Raw genomic sequence first — 24,871 nt, 5'->3', positions numbered from 1 at the left:
TCCCAGCCCCCTTTCCGCGCTTGCACCGCCCAGGTCCGATCGTGCCATCGTCTGGCGCAGAGGTGAACTGCAAATACGTAATGCCAACTGGATCGATGGCCGGCTCGGCCTTCTGTTGTGATGCGTGTGGTGCACACGGGGCATCGGAGGAGGATTAGATCCTGTGCGGTTCAAAGGCAAAGCTGTCAATCAAGTCATGAAGGGGAGGGAGTGGCGTCCGAAGAGCACTATGTGGCTGCTCCATGTGCACTGTGACCTTCCATCAGATGGAAATGGAGGGTATGGCAGTGAGAAACTGACTTTTCACCCAGCTGCATTATATATATGTATATATATATAAAAAGAAAAATGAAATATACTTTTGCGCACAGTGCCTTTACATAAATACCACCGTCTGCTTTTGTTCTGAAAACAACACACATTTGAAAAGAATGATCCGCCATAGATTACACGATACACTCAATGTGAAGATTAACTGAGGCCAAAATTGGGGTTGTGACCGGTGCTGGTTGATTCCACCCGGACATTAGATTAACGAGGAAAGCATTTCATTGACAACAGCTCTGGTCAGCAATGGTCCTTGAAATCTTCAGTGATATAATAAAACGCTCTAACACTTCTCTGCTTCATTCACTGCCGAGTGGATTTTGCTCTTTGGTTACTATTGGCAACTGGAGAGCATCAAACCGCCTCACAGCGGATGGATTTGATTTGTTAGAATTCAAATTTAGTTAATAGAGACATTTTGTGGAAACAAAAATGCATAAAAGGAATTAGCAATTTAGTGCCGTTCTTTTGATGGATGCATTGTTTACCAACATTACATGCAAAGGGCTTCTGCTGTTGCTGCATTTATTACACCTATTTATCAAGTGTTTTACAGTCTTTTACAGCCTTTTTTCAGTCTTTCTGGAGAGGGAAACATTTCCTTTTGGATGTCATTGCATGTTCTTAACACACCTTTGCCTTTTGGACTTTGCATCAAAGCAGTAAACAGGAAACATGTGAAAAAAAATATATATATTTCATCCTGGTTTTAAGATATTAATATGTCATTTTTATGGATGATTTGAAAGTATATTTAATGATCTATTATTTAGTAATCTAACAGATGTATATTAATGCCGATATGTTGGCACATTTGCAAACACCGGGGAGAATCAAGTCAATGGGACGAGAGTGCTTTTAAGGTTAATGTATGATTTATTATCTGACAAAATACCACCAAAGGGTTTGAAAGATAAGATTACTACATAGAGGGGGAGGGTTCTCCATCACGTTCACATTGTATTGCATATCTTCAAAGCCACTGCCCTCCCAAAGCTCACATTAACCCATCGATTCCCCTCCATGATGGATCAGCAGCTGCAAAGGGAACACTTCTGGCACGTCATAATACTACCTCAGTCTTTGTCATTTAGTGAAGCAGGGCAACAGACCACAGGTCCAACAGGCTGTTTTTTTCTCTCTCTCTCTCTCTCTCTTCATCTATCATCCTCTTTTCTTTTGTTTGTCCCCTTTTCCGTTATGCACACAACGTCTGCAGCTCATATTTCCCGCTGCTTACAGCTCCTTCAGCACGATATGAAACGTCACCTATGTTTGGTTTGATCCTCTGGTGAAGATGAAGGCTGTAATAAAGATAAGTCATTGGAACAAGTGAAAAGCAGGCTCGGGTAAATCGCCTTTTAAAAAGGGGATGCTTTCCAAAAAGCAATACGTTGCTCGCCATGCTGGCCAGAAGGGACCCCCTCAGAAAGGCTGTGACTATTGGAAGACATATTGAGGTATAGCTGTTGGATCTGAGGTCCACTAGTAGTCCGACCGCATCGAATCTCTTCTTTGAATCATGACGCTCCAGTGACATCACAGGTGACAGCGATGACTCAGAGGTGTCTCCCACCCAACGACAGAGACTCCGGGGATACCCTACCCCCACCTCCGGCCAGACAAGAAGCATCATGGGTAATATGACTCAGTCCAGTTTGCAGTGCATGTACAAGGAGGAATACTGCAACCTGAAATGTTGGTGAATTGACGCAGGAGCGAAGGGATCTGAGTTCTGCCTAAAATGTAGATTTGGTCCCCAAAAAACTGTGCAAAATTATATGAGCTGATGCAAAGAGGATACTGCTGCCTCACTTCATTTTTAGTTCCAGCTGAAACCCCAAAGGTGAAGTGAACGGAGAGTGATGATGCATATGCACAAGGAGAAACAATGACTCATACGTCACCTTTTCTCTAACTTCACACAGCAGTAAACCATGCTATCTAAATGGAAATGTTTGCATACTCAAGTTGTGAAGTGGCTGCCAGTTCAAAGACGGCATCTCAAAGTTCATCCGTTCATTTACTGCTGCTTTTCTCTATTTACTGCTTTTCAGGCTTTGCCAATCCGTCACGTGTATATTTGTTCAGCTTTGTTTCCTTATTTTTGTTCTTTGACTTTAGTGCTTACGTTTTTGATCTTAGTCCACTTGTTTCTGCTTTTTATTTGTGATATTTAATAGAAATATTAGCATATTTTGTGTTTGATCATTATTCTGTTTTACTGTTTTATTTGGGATAAGAATGAGAAAACCTGAACCGCATCTAAAGTACATTTAATATAGTTGATGCATCAAGAAAATTGTTTAGTTAATTCAAGGGATTACTTTGTAACACGGGAGTCAGGAATACACTTAAAGACCAAAACATACCAGCATTAAAGCACAACACTAAATAACCTACAGTGCAGATAAATGCAGCATGCAAAGACTAATGGACATTATATTTCTAGTTAGAGTAAATTTAACTCAGGCTTCTACAACATTGCTTTAAGACCTTTACTAGAAATTCCTTCTGATCTCATGTCTCCAGTACAAAGATGAATGCCTTTAGTGGAGCACAGAACCAATTAATTAGCTGCATAATAGTGGAACATGGGCAATTATTAAATCTCTGCTGACTACGGCGGCGCAGTATGGCATTGTAAGATTAAAAATGATCTCTGTGTCGTGTAGAGATGATGACCAAATTGTGTTATTGCTCTTCCAACAAGAAGCATAATCATTTGTCACAGAAGTGAGATGAGGTTGCAGATGGAATCGGACGACAATATTGATCGGTATTAAATAAAGAGAGAGGGAGAGAGGCTAAGAGTTTTACACAATTCTCCATTGTTGCTTAAGAACAACACGTTGCAGTTACAGCCCCCAAAGCACACGGAGCCGGCTACCTCATCGGCTTATGACTGTAATGGGCGTGCTGTCGAGCTGATGCAGCATGTTACGGCTTGAGTTTGTATCTCTGGTATTTGGGCTGGGCAAAAGGGCAGATCAAGCACGTTGCGTTGTCAAGTTGTTAATTGTTAATAGGAAACGAACGCTGATCTCCAATCCAGCAAAAATAAACTACTGTATCGTTGTGTTATATTGAATGTCACTGAGTGACAGATCAAGTCATAGTTGAGTTTAAAGTGAACATTCAAAGTAATGTACAATAAGAAAATGAGTGGCAGAAAACCTTTAGCAATAAAATATGACACAAAGTACTCCTGTAAGTGGAAAAATAACACAGAACTAGACGGGACAGGAGCAAGGCTACTGCTGGAGACTTTGAGTATGAATGGAACAGAACTTTCCAATCCATTGGTTTCCCAAGAATACGATCAGACTTGATTTATCAGACTAGCGCATTACATTCAAGCGCAGTTATTTACCCTGCAGCAGAAAACATCTTGACTCAGCAGAAGATCAATACTGATGCAGTCAGAATTCTCAAAGACCAAAACCCTTTTCCACTTTTCAGTATCTAGTTTCCTGTTTGGTTTTGAATGCAAAACATATCCATGACTAATGCTGGGATGATAAAAGCATTTTTTAACCCACTTTAAATCCCACCATAGGAATAAGAAATGAATATATTCTCAAGAGATATCTGAAAATATTGGCATTAAGAAAATATAAAAACACGCATGGCGACAACATACCATGTACGTTTGACTTTTCCCTCCCTTCTCTTATTTCAAAGAGAATAACAGCAGGGGGTGCCAGATATCGGAGGGCAGCTCTTTCAATACAGCCTTTTCATCAGGCTTTGCCCTTTCCTTGCAGTGAAACATTCAACTTTGTCGGGAACTGTTTGGCAATCTATCCGACATTAACCATAACTTCAAAGAGCAGCTCTGCTACCTGACAGCATAGATCCGTTCACTGAATCCCCAGAGGTTCCACTCAATGTGATAAGCACGAATGGAGCAAACTGCTTTATTCATAGTCTCCTTTAAGAGTAAAGGCATAATGTTGATTTCTATGGAGGTAATTATTCAACTTTAAGTAATAACATATAACCCGAAGCCTGCATTACTGGGCATATGCTGCTTATGAAGAAAACATAACAATGAGTTTTGCAAACAGCTCGGCCACCAAGAAACCATAAACCTAAATGAATAACCACACAAAAAACAATATTATATTTGAAGAGTTCTTTCTTTCTTTATACACTGTGTCATTAATTGTTAATGAATTATTCCCCCAGCAGAATGCTTTTGATATCTTCATTAACACTTTAAATAATTCAGCAAGCTGCAATGTTCTCATCCTTTAAAAACATCATTAATACAATATTGATAAAGTTGAGGCGATGTATTTATATATGTTTTGGAGCCCAGAAGTCAACACAGTTCAAGGGATAAAGAGGAAACATTTTCAGGCAAGGTCCCAGGAAACCAGCCAACCAAGACTTGGAAAAGAGGATTACATCCGTCAGGAGAATAGTTATTTATCCCTCTAAGTCTGTTGACATGGCATGCGCTTTAAAGGAAACGGAAAAGGTGCACCACAAATTGATAAACAAAAGTTTTGTAGTGTACCTTTATTTTTCTACCAATAAATATTTCTCCAGTGGAAAGGTATGTGACGTTGAGAGTGATCTTATAGGGTTAATGGGGACATTGGCACCATTGTTACAGGGTTATTGCATTGAATTACATTATACTGTACAGGTAGGAGTGGTACTGCTGTTGTCTGCGCCTTTGCGCGTCGCCTGATCGTGCGCAAAAGTTGACGCAAGTTGTTAGGCCTTTAAAAGCTGCAACACCTTTCTACTCCTCCAGGTAAGGAGGAAGGAGGAGGGAGGAGGGGTGGAAGGGAGGGGTCCTCGCTCCAGGCCGGGAGCCGGGAAGCTCCACCATTGGCTGGCGGCGAGGGGGGGGACTCTCACCTGTACCTGCGAGAAGGAGTGCCAGTCGTCATCGTCCGATTCCAAATCAGGATCAACTTCTCTTTGCTCGAGCAGCCCATTGAGGTAGAAGTCAGCCAGGAGGGCTTGGATCTGAACCAGCGACTGCAGCAGGCTTCCGAGCATGGAGCCTATCACGTCGTGGAGCGAGGAGAGAGTCGGCGAGTGGCTCCGAGGTGAGGAACATATTGCGCGCTTGTGCTGTTTTTCTCTTCTCTTTTTTTTAGTACGCGTTGATCGCCTCACGGACACTTTGGCACGGACGGTTCGAGTCGGAAATAGAGGCGTGACGCAAATCCTCTTGGAAGTAAAAGGTGGAGGGGTAATGAGGAAATGGCCCGGGTGTGTGTGTGTGTGTGTGTGTGTGTGAGAGAGAGAGAGAGAGGCCGCGGACGTGTTGTTCTGATCGGTTCCAACATCTCAGGTGGTTGATCGGAAAAGAGCTTCTAGAGAGGACATGTTGTGTTGGATCACACCGGTTTATATTCACAGGCAGCATTGTATACTAGTACTCTAAATGTCGCGGGGAAATATTATAGCCTACTATGCACTACATTTATTGAACATCTATCACAACTTGCTTGCAAAACACATTTTAAGTGTATGAAATATGATTCATGGTTACAAATTAAAGTGTCCATCAATAATATGAAATGGTTATTATTAGTTCTACTGGGATCTACTACGACATTAAAGCACCACTTACATAGTAATACATCAATAATAAGTGTTGAGCTTAATGGCTTAGAAGGGCCATTCTGCACAATCAGTACTTTTTACTCTCGATATATGTAGGATTAGTACGGTACAAGGAGTATTCTACTTGACAAAATATTTTGAAGACTATACTTCAACCACCAGCTATTACCTGAAACCGCATTTGATTTTGTTAAGCCCTTTTGGAAGTTGTCATCATTTCAAATACGTGCACATTTAGGAGAAATTATATCCCTGTTATGACACCATCAATGACAACATCATCAAATATTATATTAAAACGTTTACTTCAAAATGAATTCCATAAGTCACTTGTGTTTCAAAGACACATCTTTACTGTTTTCCAACCTGCCGAATTCTTTTTACATGCTGGTATTCTGCTTCTGTTAGTCCATGTTCCCTCTACATGCCCGTACCTGTACATGCACGTGACTTGATGACTATGTGTGGGTTGCCATTTACACCCGTGTGTGCACCTCGTGTCACTGAATCCTCGAGCTTTGTGCTTTTGTGTCCCGCTGCCAGGTCTGGATGCCCCCCTGACTCAGTACGCCGTCTCTGAGTGGCGTTTGTCGGGTATGGATCTCCTCCAGCTGACCTGTCAAGACCTGGACAAGTTGGGAGTACATAAGATCGGCCACCAGGAGCTCATACTGGATGCTGTGGAGAAACTCTGCTCTCTGGTGAGGCGCTAAGCGGAAGCATGTTTGTGTACAGCATGTGTCCATAGCAGCGCTCTGTGTAGCCACGGTGGTTTGTTGTGTGTCGTTGTGCACTGGATATTTGCCGAGCAGTCATCCTCTTCCTTTGCTCTTATATCTTAGAAGTTTTAATATCACCATCAGTTGTTAGACCCTGCTCTTGTTTGCACAGTGCAACCAGCAGTTGTTGGACAACCTTTTGCAATTCCAGGCAGGATGCACAACACTGCTTCACACTCGTAGCTTATAGCAACATGCAGCAGGTTTGAGTTCACTGCATTCAATTTGCTTTCACATAGAAATCCCCCACAGGAAAGCATTGCCATAGTGAAATAGTTACTTTAAGTGTTTGCTAACATCAAAGAACTGCTTCAATGCAACCAAAGCAGAATACAAAGCTTTCACCCAATGATTTATATTCCAATTCCAGGGAAGGTTTGTCGTCAGCTTAAACTGCTCTCGCTTGGATTCTTTATCCCTTTATTTTTTTTCTGCCTAATTAATTTGACTCCTTAACCAATTTTGAGCTTCGGGACACTTTAATAGTCTTGCGTGTGGGGGTGTCTGTGTGTCCTGGGAGGGACTCATCGAGCAGGACAGTATTAGGCCAAGTTCCCTCCCGGGTGCTACAACACCGCCGTGACCATTGGGCTAAAGCACAGGCTGCTCAACCGGCTCCCCGTCGAATTGTTAAAGTAACAGATATGAATAATTTTCAACAGTTTAAGCCACAGTCTTTATGAATGAGATAATGAATGAAATAAATGAAATGGTTTAATATTTAAATTAGAACCTATACACACAGATTGACATTATTCAACACTGAGCACTGAGAGTGCATATGTGTGTGTTTGCTTCTCCTGGTCTCTGTCCTGATGCTCCATGAAGCGATATGAAGCGATAACACTGAGCTCATTCATAATATCAACCATCACATGCTCACATGGAGCAGACCAAACACATTCAAGTACACTGTTACATAATTATCAATTACAATATCAGCGAGGATATGAATTATGCATGGACACTTAATAATAATAATGTGGGATTGTTCCGGCCGGGTTGATGTGTAACGACAAAGCATGACGGGTCCAAACCTCTTCAACGCCAATAAGTGGATCACGACAGTAATTTGCTTCTTCTTCAGCGGTTGTGAAGAGTCACGTCTCCCCCGTCTGGGGCGAAAAGTTCGACGACGGGCTTCAGTTCTGTTTATTTTATCCCTTTTGCTGCAGTTTGTTTTTTATGACTTTAGTTCATTTGTATGGGTACAAACACTGAGAAATATTCTACTGGGGTCAATCAAATATTTGAAACCCCAGTCAGTTTTCAGATATTAAACTAAAAAATCCACATTGTGATGAAAGGGTACCTATATACTGTTCATAACGCTGTGCATTTCCCTTTAATGTCTTTGGGGGTATAGTGTGATTCATCAGATCACATTAAAACAGTGATATTGCAATCACCATACAGGAAATGTGTCTTCACAAATACACCCTTGCATTTTGTTTAGTGTTATAAGAGGGTACATATTACATTAAACACCTTACATTTTGTATAATACGTTGGTAGTATTTGGAATAGACCTTTATAAAGTTGTGTGTGCTTGTGTTTGTTTTGTGCGTGCTCTCCAGACGTATGGCATAGGAAGCGAGAACCTGCACGGTTTGACGGGGAAGTTGCGCGCCGTTTCCCAAACCCTGCAGAAGGGCATCCAGGCCCGCTGGCGCCTCAACTCCTACGACGGACGCAGCACCACCCGGCTGCCCGCTGCCGTTCTGCAGATCGTGGTGGAGCTCATCACCTCGGCCAAAGGACTCTTCTCTCTGCTCAACAGGTTTGTAAGGAGGGGTGTTATCTAACCGTTGCATGTACAGTACTCGAATTTCTATTTTAATTCTGAAGTTGTTTTTTTCCACTCAGAAAATGTTGCATCTGCTACGTCTTGTCAGTGGCTGTTGTCTCTGTTGTAGGTTTTATGTACTAAGGGACAAATTCTTTGGGACAAATCAATTCGAGGTGAAGCCTTTGTATGGGAAGGCTTGATCTTTTTAATTGTCTCTTTGTGTGACTTGAAAGTGAAATCCTACCACTCTGTATCCAAGCCTACTTGACATAATAATCCCTGTCTTTCCAGGTATCAGTTTTCCCAGCTCAGTGGTTACACCAACAGCAAGAACATCTTCAACAATTGTAAAGAGCTTCGAGACATTGTCCACAAGGTTGGTCCCTTTATGGTTTTATGGCTAAAACAACTCTCGATTGTGATTTCATGTATGCTTTTAAAAGAAATATATTAAGAGGAACAACACAAACTAATAGCCATGTTTCTAGGCGGTGTTGTTACGCACACTAAACCTCCAAAGAGGAACTACAACCCGTTTTGTGATTTATTTTTTTACTAACCTGACTACCTGAAAGCAACAAGAAAAAAACGAGCAGAAATAGACTCCCTGATCCTCGGTTCAGCCCGCGTAATGAATTCTTTATCTTTACATTCCTGGCATATTTGGAGGCGGCTGTACCTTGAAGAAGCTTAGCTTTGCCAAAGAGAAGGGCTGCAGTTTGTTAGTCTACTCCTTCATGGCAGTGTGAACCAAACGGGAGAAGAAGTAGTACTCCATAACTGGATGTAAAGAGAGTGAGCAGTTTTTACTACGTAGTAGAATTGACAGGCCTGGATATGTTGTAGTGCCTAGGATGGGATGGGAGGGAGGGAGGGAGGGAAGGAGGCTCAACAGCACGCAAAGGGGAAGGCAGGGAAAGAGGGAGGAGACTGACAGACGGATTGCACTGACTTCTGGGGGAGTGCATGTCTCTGAATGAAGTCAGAGCAACAGGCAGAAGGACTCTATTGAGTCTGAAAGGACGCTGTGGTGATATTCAGGATAAATATCCTCACAGCGGAGGAGAAGACAAAACGATAGAGCTGCAGAATGGGAGATTAAAGAGATGTAGAAGGAGGGATCGGAGGAGCTGTGGAGGAAGGAAGAGGCTCAGTATTTTATATTTAGCCTTCTAAAGAAAGCTTTGGACGCCTGCCCGGCATCAACAGGTACAGTTCTCACCTGCAGGTTTGGAAAAATTTCCACGGGGTGATATTTCCTTTGCTGCTCTTGCATTTTCTTAAAATGGCTCAAGCGGCTCCCTACATGTAAACACCCCTGAGTCTATTTTTTGGTTATAAGTCGGAAGTGTTTTCTTTTCTCTACGGGGTTATTAATAATGGGGTCACTCAAATATAACTTGACAACTATACCAATACACGATTGGTTTCAAGCAGATTTAGCATGTGATAAATGCTCTGTGCGTAAATGCTCTGTGCGCGAGTAACAGTAACATTATTCGTATGGACCAGCGGAGAAAGGAGGAAGTATTGATTTTAGACATTTATTGAGCTTGATGACTCAGATTGGATGTTTTGGTGACAGTGAGGTGAATCATATCTGGGTCTGCTGGCTGTTCCCTTCATTTATTGTCCACTTGACACTTAGTAAGTGATTAGTAAGTTAAAGCCCTCACTGCCTCTGCAGTTGGTCCCTCACAGAAGTTGATCATTGTTCGCTATTGTTGCTCAATTCCTGTTTTTGAACTTGTGTGCGCACCTTTGTCTGTGTTCGCAGGTGTTTTAAAGGAAATAATGAAAACGCACAACCAAGTGGTCTTATAACAAAACTATTTTATCCGGCGGTTTGGCACAAGCTGTTTTGTTATTTTTTTTAAAAGAACAGTGAAACATGAGCTAAAAGCTCTGTTTATACAGATGAGACAATTTCCTTTCATACTATGTCAGTTAAACTAGTATTATAAACTATGGACTGTCACAGTCACCCATCCAATTGTGGGTGTTGTCGTTTTGAAGCCTCAAGTCTGACATATTCATGAACTGAAAACATCCTGTGAAAGTGGTGAAGTTCAGAGACCAGAACTCGGACGCCTCCCCGAACCAGATAACGTCATGGTAGCAACCTGTCAATCACAAAGTAGCCCCACCTTAAAGCATAGCCTCTTTCAGAGTATATTTTACTCTAAAATTGACCACAAATAACCACATAAACATCATATTCTTATGAAGAACACTTAAAACTAGCGACTGAGAACACACAGTTATTACAATCTTTACTGAGGTAATAAACCTCAGTTAAAAAAAATATATATACAGGTTTTAATCAATCAGACTTATTTATGCAACCAGTAGAATCACCCCCTCTCAAATTGCTGATGTCACTCCCTGGGATATTTTTAACGCGCTGTCAGGAGGTGATCGCTTTATCCCGACGTCTTTTTCTTGGCAACTGCTTCCGCAGAAGCTTCACCGCATCCTTAACGCAGAAGAAAGGACTCTTATTTCCTGTGTGCATGTGTCTGTTCCAGCACCCTTAGGCCAGTCAAGGTCAGTAGTCAGCTGGTGTTTTTTGGGATCCCACAGCAGAGTAGTTGCACACACACAAGCGTGTGTGTGTGCTTTGAACCTTTGAGCCGGGCAGCAGGCGAAGTCCAGGAGGGAGAGACGGGGAGGGCTCTGAACTGGGAACTTGGATATGAGAGCAGACAGGGATTCTGAAGCATTACGCAAAGGTATGTGAGTTTAACAGTGATTCCACACAAAAAAAAGAAGAGGAACATTTTTATGTTGCAAAACCTTTAAAGCGTCTTTGACATAACAACCATCACCTGAAAGTATAACTACGAGTCATTTAATATATAACCTACACTTGAATAACTAGGAGCTACTGGGGCAAATCTTGGAAAAGGGCACATGCTGGTTGTGTAATGCTTTTCTTTGAACAGAAAGATATCAACAACCTAAAACTGCCTCTATTATTGATCAATATGCAATGATCCACCTCTCTCTGTTATCCTCATGAACCTTGTTGCTTAGGCTCACGAGGAATTACTAAAAACCTGGGAGAGAATACCAAAGAGAGTGGCCTAAAAATGAATTCTGTGAATTAAGAAAAAGGCCTCACCTATGTGAGTAGCTGTCAGGAGTGAATGACTATGACTTATTATTCAGGGTGCTGATGAGAAAGAGAGCAGAGAACAGAAAGCCAGCGGCGAGAGATGGGAAGGTGACAGGCAAGGAGGAGAACGCGGACAGTGAAGTTGTTTGGAGTAGGTGTATCAGTGATCTAACCTAGGTATGTCTCTCCCGTATTTTTATAGTAAGAGTACTGGGTTCCACGACTTGGTGTCAAATAGAAAATATCCACCCGGGCAAGTTGGAGAATGTAAACAAAGCGCAGAGACAGACAGAAGATGACAAGGCCTTTGATTTCATAACAGAAAGACAGGAAACCGGTTGTCTATGTGTGAGAGCCGCAGCCTTACGAGTGTCCATTCATGCCTGCCTGCAATCTTGTTGTGGTTTTATACAGTGTTACACCCACATACAGCTTTTCTTTGTTTCCTAGACAACTGTAGTGAGAGAACAACTTTCAGGCACAGGACACTTGTGAGACGTTTGTTCACCGCCTGATCGACCAGCCTTCACAACAAACAACCTTTCTTCTTATGAATTGAGGCAGATGCAAGTTTCTGGTGAACATGTTTTCTCTGAATTTCTGGTGTCATCAATACATTTGGGCGCAGCACATTCTGCATGGTATTTATGGATGGTCTGCAGTAAAGCTGTGGCTAATATGTAACTAGCGTAGCTACAATGAATTGGAATAAAAGGTCAATTCTCAACGTTGGACTTTCAGGCTTGTGCTGTTGTTTGGGCACGCAGCGGCTCAAGGAGGTTCATTAATAAAGTTATAGTTTTTTCCTCGAAGGCACTGCAGGAATTGGGAGCTATAAGTAGCACACTTTGCTGGACTCGTCCACGAGCTGCGTGGGGTTGAACAGTGAACTTTGACGCCGTTGTTGTGCATTACTTGTTAATGACAACTAAAAGAGGTCCATCTCTTTATTAACTCAACTGTGTGATGTAACAGCTCGTGCGTCTTGTATTGCAAAACCTAAGGCATTCCTTAGAAAACAGAAGCAAGGCTTTCAAGTATTTTGGTCGGGAGCCATGAATAAATGAATGACCCACAGTTTCTCTTCTCACAAATTATTCTCCTTTCCTCCCCTTTTGTGTCCCTGCCTCCACAATGAAACGCTGTGACCTAAATGTACAACCATCATATGCTTCATCTCCATGTGTGTGCGTGCACAGAAATGGAAATTGCAAATGCACTTTAAGACTCTTTGGAATTTTGCAACATCTATAGAATTTTTTTGTTTTTTTCATACTCTTAAATGTTTTCAGGCACCTTTGCGAAATAGCTTCAATCAAATGTTTGAATATGTGGTTGCACACATAATGTTTCAGGGCAGAAGTGTACCTTTTGGCCATCGCACATACGTACGTACGCGTGTCGTTTCCTGTTAAAAGGAAATGCAGAACAGGTTTGACTGTAGTCTGGAAGTCTCCAAATTGAACTGAAAGTTGAGGTGTGAATGTTCCTGTAAAAGCAAAGAAGCAATGGTGAGATTTTTGAAAAGAAAGAAGTGTTACAAATGAAGTGAAAGCAGGAAGGATGGCGTGTGGTTAGAGGTAGCAACACTATTCAAAACCCAACTAATAATACCACAACTTTCACCAAAGTGTCCCCCCTAAAAAAAGACCTGATCACGTCATACGGTTCCGACATGTTCTGAATCCATCGTGCCTGTAAATCCTCTCTGCATCTAACTTCATTTTTATTTCCATAATTTGTAAATTATTTGAAAGATGACACAATAGTTTCTAAAGACATTAATTGTCCTCAATAGAAAAAAGGCCACTGGCTTGACTGACTAACGGTCCTCGGACTTTAAAATAGTCATTTCAGTGTGTCAACAACTATATCAACACACACAGACAAGATGGTGACCGTTGCTCATTGTAACAGCATGTTAGCCTTTAGCTCACAGCATTACTGTGACATAGCACAGCCTGTAAATAGCTTGGCTTCCGGCTCTTCCATGAGATTGTATTACGTTTTCCTGTGGTGGCTAAAATTAACCCTAACTCTGGGTTGTGCAACAACAAGGATTCATTTTAAACCCATTTAAATCATAGTGTCTTAAACAACAAACAGTTAAAACATATTACAGTTAAACCTGTCTTTGAATGTTGTGTTGGTTTCTAATCTAAACCTGAACTGAATTATGTTGCATTAAAACCAAATCAAAATATGAAAAGACATTACTGCCTTTTTAGATGGATTGATCAGGAAGTTTGAAACATCTGCTGTGAAGGAAGCACTAACATCTGGCTAGTTTATTAGTTGATTAAGTTAGTAGCTTAAATCCAGTGTGACACGACCACATTACAGCTCGAGATGGGGTCAAGAAAACGGATGGGAGCAGCTTTAGGTGTTTTCCTTTAGTGGTGTGGGCGTGTAAATCAATATATTGCCGTCAGCCATCAAACACTACGCTGCAACTGAGGAGCAGTCATGACTCCCCCAGTCGTACCGGCAGCCGTGTGTCACAGTCCTTAATTAGCCCAGAAACCAAGCCGAGCTCACTGTTGATCCCTGGTTACATTTCAACGGCAATAATCTCCCTTTTATAATCCTTCGCGCAACTCGACGCTTCGCCAAGTGCTGCAAACGGCGGTTTGTGACGCTCGTCTATTTATTCCTATGCTGTAAACGCCCGGAGGAGCTTTGTGGACACCTCCCTCCAAACCACAGATTAAAGCAGTTTAATTGGGCTGCTTCCTTCCTTCCTGCAGCGTACACACACCTGTGCTTGTGGGGACTTGCTCTAAATGCAAATGTTATTGAATATTTCAATATTAATATTAATATATACATTAAATGTTGGGCTGCACAATTTTACTTCTCCGTTAGGGAGGAATTGTGGAATTGGAATTACAATAATTATCAATCTTTGTTATACCGCCAATCATATCGCAGATGCCCGTCAAAGGGGGATTCTGTGTTTTTTTCAATATCATTCAGTCCAGCCGGGAGTGATGTCTCTCTGCCCCCGGAAAGCCTTTGACCTTTCCCATCCTGGCTCAAGAGGAAATAGGTCATGAGTTTTGAGTCAGATTGTCCCATTTCCACAAATCAATTACGGCATCGTAGAGAGCGCTGTGGTTTCATTTTGGTGCATTGTTGGGGTGGAACTCACGTTGTTTTGTTTCACTCATTCAGCACGACACGCCTGTCTATGAGAAGGAAAAGGACATCATATCTGTAGTAAGTACTTGTTTACTTCTTCCTACATTACTGATAATTAATAATTGATACTGTTAATAAATGGTGCTTTGTTTTATGCTTCAGTGCCGTCAGTTGGTGTCAGTTTGCGATGAGATCCTGAATTCCAGTCCCGACGGGCTTCTTACCCGCACCGCTCAGCTGGAGAGAGTGGACCTGGTGCCGGTGTCGCCCGGGGATCAGCTGGTAAGACCCACTTACTCTTTGGAACTCTTTGTCGTTAAATGCACAACAAAGGAAAGCTATATTATTGTGTCGGCGTTTGGACCAATTTCACGTAATGTTTAATAAATTGTGACCATTTGTTTTTTCTTTATTATATTATATATAATAATTTAGTTTTAGAAAATTTCAGTGTGGCTCATTTTATCGATTTTTAAACTCCTTTTGCTTTTGCTTGATTAGTTTTTTGTCATCTCCTCCGCACATCATCTGTATGTTATTAATCATCTTAAAAATCAACTCACTATTTTATTGCTTCCCCAGCTTTCTTTTAAATTAACACCTTTAACCTCTTATTTCTTCTCACTATCATTTTCAGTATTCCTTTTTCTGCTTTCATCACTGCCTGCAGTTTCCCATCATCATTGGGTGCAACTCACCACCTCTTCCAATTCACTCAAGGTTCTCCTTACACCCAGTTCTCTTATTATTATTCTCTCAAAAGCAACCTCTTATTTTCTTTTACATCCTTCAGTCGGTACAAATGATGCAACAATTTATTCATACTGTACCTTCTTTAACTGTTGTATACTTCTCATCTTTCCTTCTCCTTTCTATACTCAGCCCGTTAGGGAAATTATCACATATTAAATGATAATTGCAGTCCAGTCTCCATGTGCTCACCCACTCTCTTGAGCGGTCTTCCTAATCATCTCCACTGTGTCTCAAAGGCGGATTTTCTAAATCATCCGCATCACCTCGGGTGCTGTAGTTGTTAGGCAAACGTTTTGTTGTCGCCATGGACACATATTTGCGTGTGTCTCTAGGTGGCTACAGATATAAATTGATTGCCGCACATCAGAGGTAAAGCAGTCTTTCCTTCAAATGGGAAGTGGGAAGTAAAGAAAGAGAAGTACATCATGTACATTTGCTTGATTTCTCAAATACACCTCAAAGTGAAAGCTTTATTTTCCCCCCTTAAATTTTCCCTAAATTTAAATCTATTCCAGTCAAAAAGGAACAGGTGGACACAATAACGAGCCAGTAAATCTCAAAAAGCTTCATTTATGAGGAAACGATTTCTTAGTCGCTGCCCTTTCCAGTCCAAATTTTGAATACCTTCAGGTTTCTGTTGCTACTTATTGATTATGTCATCTGGGCTTTCTGGGGTGGGATTAGTTGGCTCGTGTCCCCACGGCAACTTTGATTTCAAATAATCAGTGGATCAAAGCCGGCTGAGGGTTAATTACCGGCTGAAACATCAATACATCTGGAGGCGGAGATCAATATCTCCACAGACTCCATCGGCGATGACAGTAACAACATGCCTCCATGATGTTGCCAGTATTCTATCTCTCCTATTTCACGCCTCTCTCTTTTTCCCTTATAGGGTATCGAAATATCATCTACTGGCTCCAGTAACCACTTTGTGACTGGAACCGCCGCTGAGGTCCGTCTTTCTCATTCTGTTTCCCTGTTGGCACAGCTCAATCATTGCTAAACCAGTCCTGTATTGTTAAAAACATTTCTGACCCGCCGGAGTATAACAGATTACAAACCATGACTCAGGACGAAGTGGAAATGCCCTTTGAAATGTTAAACTGCATGTCCATATTCTTTGGTTCGTCTCTCCGTCTTCAGCCTTCATCGGAGGCCTTCTTGAAAATCTTAGCTGGGGATGAAGTGGTTCAAGTAAACGACCAGATAGTGGTGAGTGTTACATTACGAACAGTAAGTGCAGACAACCCCTGCGTACATGTCGCAAAGCTCCCGTGTTTGCGTGGTCCACACGGCCTCAGGACAAACGTCCGTACGCTCACCGTTCCTTCAAAGGGTTTCTGTGTCCGAAACGATCACCTTCACACTGGAATAATTCCCTGTTTCTCTGCACCAGGTGGGCTGGAGCAGAGCTAATCTTGTGAAGAAGCTTCGGGAGAATCCCAGCGGAGTGACTCTGGTCCTGAAGAAGATTCCTGGGTTGGAGCGACGCAGAAACACAGTCCGGCTCTCCTCCACACAGGTCAGGGATCACTTTCCTCATCATACACTCTATTTACCTTTCTGATTTACAAAAGAAACACTTTTCATTTGTAGTACAACACAGGAACTTTGGTTTTGACGTATGAATGATCCTCAGAGGACGATGTATTCAAAATGAATTTCCAGAGAAGACGTTGAGAATGTGTTATTTCCACTTTATCGTATCTGGGTATTGAATCAACAGTTTGAATCATTACATCATCCATGTGTCACACGCAATATCTCCACGGCCCCATTCTGACAGAAGATTAGGAGAATACGCACAGTGACTCACTCTGAGACTCAAACATTTGTCAGGTCTGACATTCGTGGCCATTAGAAGAGATTCCCCGCCGATAGCGTTATTGTTACACGCACACACACCGTATGTTCTAGCGTGTAGTTTTAGTTTTGGATAATTACACCCAGGGTGGAAACACCAAGTCAAATTTCAGAAGCTGGATTGCTTACACAGTTTATGTCGAGGCAACCTACGGCTTTCCTTCCACAAGAATCCCCTCCTCGAGTTCTGTTTAAAAACTCCCTCGGGATCTGTTTCCATAAACGCTCACTCTTAGTAGTCACTATGGCGACTGTTGTTCTTCTCTGAACTACACAATGAATTACAAACTAAGTGTGAGACGAGCACACACACACGCACATTGAGCATTTCACACCCCCTTGTGACTGCCATGTTAATCTCGATGCAGCCGCAGGGTGAGGAAACACATGAGGAGATTGGAATCAGCTCCTTATTGCCCTTTCTCGATGCCCTTCGCTTAGCAAGACTTGTGTGTGTGTGTGTGTGTGTGTGTGTGTGTGTTGTTTGTGCAGAGTGAGTGGATGGAGACCTGAGGAAAAAGCTGCTATCACAATCCACATGACATCCGCCTCGTTTCCCCGCTGTCACCCACAACTACACGCACAGTTCAGTGTGCACGACCCCTCTTGTGTTACCGCTGATTTCTTTTCAGACGGAGGAAGAAGAGCGGTCAGAGGACGAAGAGGACGAGGAGAATCCGAGGCACTCCATATTTGACAGGGTAGCAGCGTCGGTCAGGTCCCTGTCTTTCAGGTGAGAGTACAACTAAGCAGTCACTCTCAGAGCATAAATTAGCTTTTTTGCTAAATGCCCCTCGCTACCCTAATGTATTTTTCCTGCCCCTAATCCAACATGATTAAATGTCTCGCTTGTGCCTGCGCAGCTTACCCAAAGTTGGAAGTTCAGCCCAAAATAGACGCTGAGCTTCTAATGCATCGGGCCTCCGGGAAAAAAGGCGCTTTGATCAAGCAAGTGCTGTTAAATTGGGCAATTTTAAAAGGTCTGTAGCTCCTTGTAGGCGACCGGACGCTTTTGGGCACTGTTTTGGGCACCCCGGATGTAATAAATAGTCGATTTTAAATCTAAAATGTTTGATAAAGAAATGCATTTAGCATGTATAGTAACTTTAGTTGACCAGCAACCTGAAAAGCTTTGGTTCAGACTTGAACGCAATTCTCTACATTTTTGCAACATGACTAATGAAAAGAAGGTCAGTTCAAAGGTGGGATTACTTTGCATCTCAGAGCAGGTTGGCTCACTTTACAGGCAAAGATTTACTCAATAGGGCAGGCCTCCCACAAACCCTTTTGACCTTGTGAATGTGCCAGGACCCGGTGTGTTTGTGATGAGTTCACCCTGCTAACGCCATAAATTCCAACTTCAACAACGCACGGCTGACTGGAAATGAGAGAAGTGGAAGAGACGAGAAAAAACATGAATAAATGAGTGAGGTTCAGGGAGAGATGAAGAAAGACTCCAACGAGGGGGAGTGTGATAAACAAAAAATGATAGAAGGGAGGAGAAAGAGTGATGGAGACGCAAAAGCAGACGGTGTGAGCTGATGGGTCGCAGCCGTGTTCTGACGAATGGAGGGAGTAGGCGGAGTTGGTGCATTAAGGTCGTAAATATCTCCGTCACATCCAGTTTTAGGAAAGAAACTTTAGACTACTGTCATATTTCACCTCTTTAAAAGTCAATTCAGATCATTTTCACCTCATACCCCGCCAGGCGTCTTTTTTTTTTAAAGCACCAGAACGCACCGCTCGTGAGTTGTTTTTTGATTGGTGTTGTCGTTGGTTTCAATGTGTTTTTCGTCGCTGCAGGAAAGCCGTACACGGTCCAGAGATACACCAGCAGCCTATGGGACAGGAAGAGTTCTTTTCTGACCGGCAAGTGGTGGGGAGATCGACTTCATATCACGGCCAACAGGGGGGGCTGTCCCCAACGGCAGCCTCGGGTAAGCAGCGCGCAGGGAGAACATCTGGATTTAGTATGGAGAAATATGAAAGAAGAACTTAAGGCCTTAGAATATATCAAATCCATCATACACTACCTGAATATTTTCATTTAAAATTCTTCAATTACTTGTGCAGCAGTAAAGCAATTTGAAGTACACATAACACCCCGAGATCTGTGTGCAGCGCAGACTGTGATCGGTTATGTTTGTTACAGAGTGTGACATTGTTAAAAGGATGGATTTGTAATGGATTTACTAGCACTTCTACCGTGCGCATCAATGAGATGTGTTGCCTAGATACAGGGATGTCGTTTGACGTAGATCATTGGCTGCTGACACAAATTCAATGTGCGTTGGGATGCTGTTTTAAATAGTCATACTGTGACATATTATGACGTGCACGTTCACAGCGGGGTTACAGAGTTTGGAAAGCTCGAGGCTCTCCCCAGGACTAAGACGGGACCGCTCTTCGTCACCCAGAAGTCCTTCTCCCTTTACATTTGGCTCATTGAGAAGTCCCTCACCTCAGGGACTCGAGCAGGAAACAGCCAGCATCAGCTCCTGCCCTGAAATGGTGGGACACACGGTGAGAGGAAAAGAGCCTTTTCCATCAACATTTTACAGTCAAATGTTGATGTTATTTGCATCTACATTTGAGTGAGTGTTCACATTTGCACATCTGAATTGTGATACACACAATCAGTAAAACTGATCATCGGCTTATCTTTTCAGGGCAATAAGGAAACAAAGAGGAGTACTACAAAAGGTAAACGTTCATGGTGTAATTCTACATTAATGCACCGTCATGAAAACAGAGGAAACTAATAAGGATTTGGAAAGGAAAATGTTTCTGGTGATCTTTGCTTTTCTTCTTCTCGTCTTTTTGCATCCTCCCAGGAATGTCGACCGCCATGAGCCGGCGCCGGGTGTCCTGCCGCGAGCTCGGTCAACCCGACTGCGACGGCTGGCTGTGGAAGAAGAGGAAGGAGAGCCACTTCATCGCCCAGAAGTGGCAGCGCTTCTGGTTTGTCCTCAAGGGGCCTTCCCTTTATTGGTACACCAGCCAACAGGTGGGAATAACACTATGAGAGTAGTTCATCTCTCTACTACCAAATAAATGAGGTAGTGCCACACAGCCTCATAGGTTATTATAATAGTATTGTTTTAGTACTGTATTGACGTTTAGTAAACCTTTTCTTCCGGTCTTATGTATAACTTTATTGAATTGTTTCTTTATACAGGATGAGAAGGCAGAGGGTTTTGTCAATATATCCAGCTACAGCATAGAGAGTGCTGGAGAGCACAAGAGAAAATAGTAAGTATGAACTTAATGATGGATCACACAACAGGCTTTTTAACATTTCAGCCTGGAATATGTTAGGATCTATAGTTTGTTCAATTGGTTAGCTCAGACAACATATCTGAAAGAAAGGAGATGGAAAAGTAGAATTTATTATTTATTATGTCAGTGTGTTTTCATTTCACTGTAAGTAGAACCTTCATGTTTTGTTCCTCCATCTCTCTTTGTTCTCTCTCTCCCTAAAAGCGTATTTAAAATGTGCCACCAGCGATTTCACAACTTCTTCTTTGCAGCTGATAATGTCACCGACATGAGCAAGTAAGTCGGATTTATGAAGAAGTAAGGCCTCGGTCTGCCTGTATTCATTATCTGCCTTTCTCTTTTCCCACAACCTACAAATGATGGGTTTAGTAGGTTCAGCTTTCAGTGCCACATTCCTAAATAAATAACCATCTTAGAAATGCATATAATGGTAGACTAGGTCCTTCAGCTACAATATATCATTGTCACGACTGTAGGTTCTCGGGGCGCAGAGACAACACGACAGGGTTGGTCGCAATACAATATGTTTTTATTGCAGTTTTCACACACACACACACACACACACACACACACACACACACACACACACACACACACACACACACACACACACACACACACACACACACACACACACACACACACACACACACACACACACACACACACACACACACACACACACACACACACACACACACACACACACACACACACACACACACACACACACACACACACACACACACACACACACACACACACACACACACACACACACACACACACACGGAGCAGTGAGGTCCCCGCGTCTCTCTCTCCTTGTCGCCGCTCTCACTGCTCTTAAAAAGACACAAACACAACGTTAGATTGGCATCAGCTGTGCAGATGCCAATTGCTCCCACCTGGCACCGTTCCCTGAGCCACTCCCCCCTCTCTCCCGCTGCAGACGAGCCAAAACCACGCCCGCCACCACAATCATGTATTTCATTCTTTCTGCAGTTAAAGGTGCTAAATCATACTCTAACAGGTGCTGGTCTGTACTGCCCTCTACAGTTCATTGTTCAGGATCCTGCTCCTGTGCTGTTAAAATCAATGGGAATTCAAGATTAGATAATACTTTATTAGTCCTGCAGCGGGGACAGATTACAAAGATTACAGCTGCAAAGGTCAAAGTGCAAACAGACATAAGAACTAGTATTATAAATAATAAGTGAGAAAAAAAGAGTAAGAATCAACAATAACTGAAAGAGGAATAATAAGGTATGATAAGGTTTTAGGACTTGTTTGTCGTCTACTTTCTAATTCAAATCCCAATCCTGAACGTGACTAAGATAATAATAGTATTTGCTTTGTCTGTGTTGATTTAGCTTGTTATCTTTCTTTTGCCAGGTGGATTAACTGTCTGATCACGGCCATACAGAAACATAAGAAGTTCAACACAGGCCCAGATAGTGAAGAAGGTAGGCAAACAACCTCCTGTATTTCTGATCCCTTAAAGTTATACACTTACTGTAAAAAGTATTTAGTAGTAAACAAGGTGTCCCGGTGCCACAACCAAAGTAATCTCCTCATCCATTGTTCAACATCAGCTAACCTCAGTCATACTGTGGCCATCATCAGCTTCTGGCTATGATATTTTCACCAGGCAGAGTTAACTGGCAATACAGCCAGAAGCATAATAACTGTTCCTAGTGATTTTAGTTCAGCCAGCCAGTTAGAAACAATCAAGAAAGTTCTGATCTGCCCACCAAATATTGTTTATTAACTGTGATGTGATGTGTTACGGGTGAAATTTTTAATTCAACACCTTTTTACTAACAGAATGTTACAGTGAGACTGAATCAGAAAGCGAGACATCGCCTTCACCCCGCAGAAGAAACAAGGTGGCTTCAGTAAGAGGTTTACACTTTCATAAACACACAACGCCACCGTGTTAGAGTCGCCTTGAGGTCATTTCCTGTTTTATTACGCGCCTCAGAAAGTGCAGTCCCACACGCTGCCGCGCCCCAAGGGGAAGACGGCCGCGTCAGTATCGAGTCTGGTGACAGGGGGCAGCAAAGCATCAGGTAAGCGTTGAATAACTGCCTCGTGCTGTTTTCTAAATTTCCCTCTCGATGATTCATTACTTTAATCTGTGAAGACTGTATCCCCCTGATAGAAGTTTATAATAAAACATCAAATATGTGAGAGGTAAACGTGTTTTCATCTTGACATGTTGTTTCCCAGCGGATATTTAACCCAATCAACTGTCCACGAGTTATTTTCAACCAAACCCCACAGCTTGTTTTTTTTAATTAAATGAAAATTATTTTTTCCTTATTTGCACTACCCTGTGTCTTCCTCCCTGGGAGAAGCAGGACCAGTGGATGAGATGGGCATGATGCTAAACAACATTAAGGAAGGAGGAGTCTCTCTGATCGGACAAGAGCAGCCATTCACACACGACCACTTCAGGAAATCGTTCATTCGACGCAACAAGAACCCCATCATCAATGAGAAGGTGCACACGCTCCGAACCAAGCAGAGCACCCTGAAGGTGAGGGTGAAAGTCCTGTGGCCCGTGGGCCTGAATATCCTTTAGGTTAAACACTCTGCCGACTTCAATAAACCACGTTTATATAGCGTCGGCCAGTTAGCAATCCCTCAGTCTGAATTGTGGTTTCTTTTCTTTTAAAGGAAATAAATAAACTTGAACAACAAGTTTTTTGGTTCTCTGACACTCCGAATCAATAAGTATCATATCTGAACAAACAAACGCATTCTCTCTGACACAAACCTTTTCACGCTACAGGCCAAAGAGGCGGAATTGCTGCAGATCAACAAGCTTCTAGAGGACTCTAATCTCTCAGCCTCGACTTACCGCCAGTGGAAGGAGCAGAACGAGGAGCTACTTCAGGAAATCGAGAGAACCTACGCACTCGAGGCCGCCAAAGAGGCGGACGGCACGGCTTTGCAGGACCCTCCCACGGAGGCGGTTGCCTTGGAAACCGTCGTCAAGGAAACACCCGCCGGAGAGTTCGAAGGTGCATACAGACTGAGCCTCAGCGACGGGGAGCAGTTGGTGGACGCAGAGCCGTCTGACGTCCTCCTGGAGATCCCACCGGGTTCACCGAGCGCCAGTCCACAGTTGGAACTCTCCCTGGGATCGCTGCAGGACTCAATAAACAAACAGCTGACTGAAATGCTGGAGAGCGGCGAACCCGCAGAGAACTACTTCTACATCTGACGATGGAAAAGTCACTAAAAAGTTGTTTTTTTTACTGGAATCGGTGACGTGGAAGACTTTTTTCATGCAACCAGTGGACAGAGCTTCAATTCACTGAGTCCCCTGTTGTCTGTGAAAACCATTGAGTGCAGATTTAGGACTAGACAACCAAATACTACTAGTCTACAAGAGAAGAGAACAATATGCCAAGTGTAAATCCCAGTATGTATTTATAATATTCTAAGGCCGTCTGGTTCTTCTGATGACGGCAAAAAGAACTTCTCTTAGGATTAAATGAGAATGTTAATATAAGTCATGCCTTGTGTACTGTGATTTGTAAATACAGTTCTACTATAAATCCTGTATGTATTTGATTATTGACGTTGCCTTAATAAAAGGCAAACATTTGAAATATTTTGCAGAAAATTTGCTTTAGAAATACTGTCGCATGTGTAGAGGATTTGGAAGAGACAAAAGATTATAAATGCCTTACTTTAGTGCACATATTTATTGTGTTTCTTGCTCTTTGTGCGTGAACCCCGGGCAACATATTTGGTCAATTCCAGTGAATAGATCATGTGGAGATTGTGTCGCTGCTGTTTTTGATCACCAGGTCATGCTCGCTGCTTTCAAATTAGTTTCCGCGCGCAGTCCAAACAGTTAATGAAATCATAATGAAATATTAATACGAGGTCAATGCTTTTTTACAGCTTTCCCCTTTTCCCCATTTTGTTTTGTAGCCTTCAGCTAAAATAGTTTGAATTAGTTTTCCCTTATTAAATCTACACCAACTACCTCATAAATACAAAGCAGAATACGTTTTTTTTTTAAAAAGATAGAAAGAGTAACACATGGAACACTTTCCTGTGCCTTAATTATAATGTTTTGTCTTCCCCCTCAACACCACCCTGCTGCTGCTTCTGAGGTCTGCACACATTTCCTTCTACCTTTTTCCTCTGCTATGCCTTGTTAGCTGTAAAAACCTTATATCGATAGGCGTGTACCCTTCCAATGCACAT

The 24,871-nt window shown here is 42.4% G+C and overlaps 1 protein-coding gene across 4 annotated transcripts; it reads left to right on the top strand.

Annotated features, from left to right (window-relative positions):
* Window positions 1–5,057: 5,057 nt before the first annotated feature.
* On the top strand, window positions 5,058–24,354 carry cnksr1 (connector enhancer of kinase suppressor of Ras 1). 4 transcript variants are annotated; one of them, XM_040199858.2, is made up of 21 exons: window positions 5,058–5,396; window positions 6,463–6,620; window positions 8,276–8,478; window positions 8,779–8,863; window positions 14,780–14,824; window positions 14,909–15,028; window positions 16,395–16,454; window positions 16,646–16,714; window positions 16,899–17,024; window positions 17,998–18,098; window positions 19,169–19,302; window positions 19,713–19,888; window positions 20,035–20,068; window positions 20,200–20,372; window positions 20,544–20,617; window positions 20,849–20,920; window positions 22,037–22,107; window positions 22,469–22,539; window positions 22,626–22,713; window positions 23,002–23,183; window positions 23,439–24,354. In XM_040199858.2, the coding sequence occupies exons 1-21, from the start codon at window positions 5,345–5,347 to the stop codon at window positions 23,871–23,873; spliced, it is 2,529 nt and encodes an 842-aa protein (XP_040055792.2). In that variant the 5' UTR covers window positions 5,058–5,344; the 3' UTR covers window positions 23,874–24,354. The 4 variants fall into 4 exon arrangements, with proteins under 4 accessions (XP_040055792.2, XP_040055793.2, XP_077946146.1 ...); XM_040199859.2 differs by having other exon boundaries at window positions 5,158–5,396; window positions 23,005–23,183; XM_078090020.1 differs by having other exon boundaries at window positions 5,219–5,396; window positions 22,469–22,530; window positions 23,005–23,183.
* The last annotated feature ends 517 nt before the right edge of the window (window positions 24,355–24,871 follow it).

Source organism: Gasterosteus aculeatus, chromosome 15 (assembly GCF_964276395.1).
Source record: "Gasterosteus aculeatus chromosome 15, fGasAcu3.hap1.1, whole genome shotgun sequence".
In the NCBI taxonomy this organism is placed as follows: Eukaryota; Metazoa; Chordata; class Actinopteri; order Perciformes; family Gasterosteidae; genus Gasterosteus; species Gasterosteus aculeatus.
The sequence above is the reverse complement of the archived record's forward strand: the minus strand, read 5'-3'. Positions and strand labels throughout refer to the sequence as shown.

Bases quoted from the DNA above. Each gene is read 5' to 3' on its own strand.
- cnksr1 (XM_040199858.2), top strand. From the start codon at position 5,345: ATGGAGCCTATCACGTCGTGGAGCGAGGAGAGAGTCGGCGAGTGGCTC. The intron at 6,621-8,275 runs GTGAGGCGCTAA...CGTGCTCTCCAG, and splicing joins TGGAGAAACTCTGCTCTCTG to ACGTATGGCATAGGAAGCGA. The intron at 19,889-20,034 runs GTGAGAGGAAAA...TTATCTTTTCAG, and splicing joins CTGAAATGGTGGGACACACG to GGCAATAAGGAAACAAAGAG.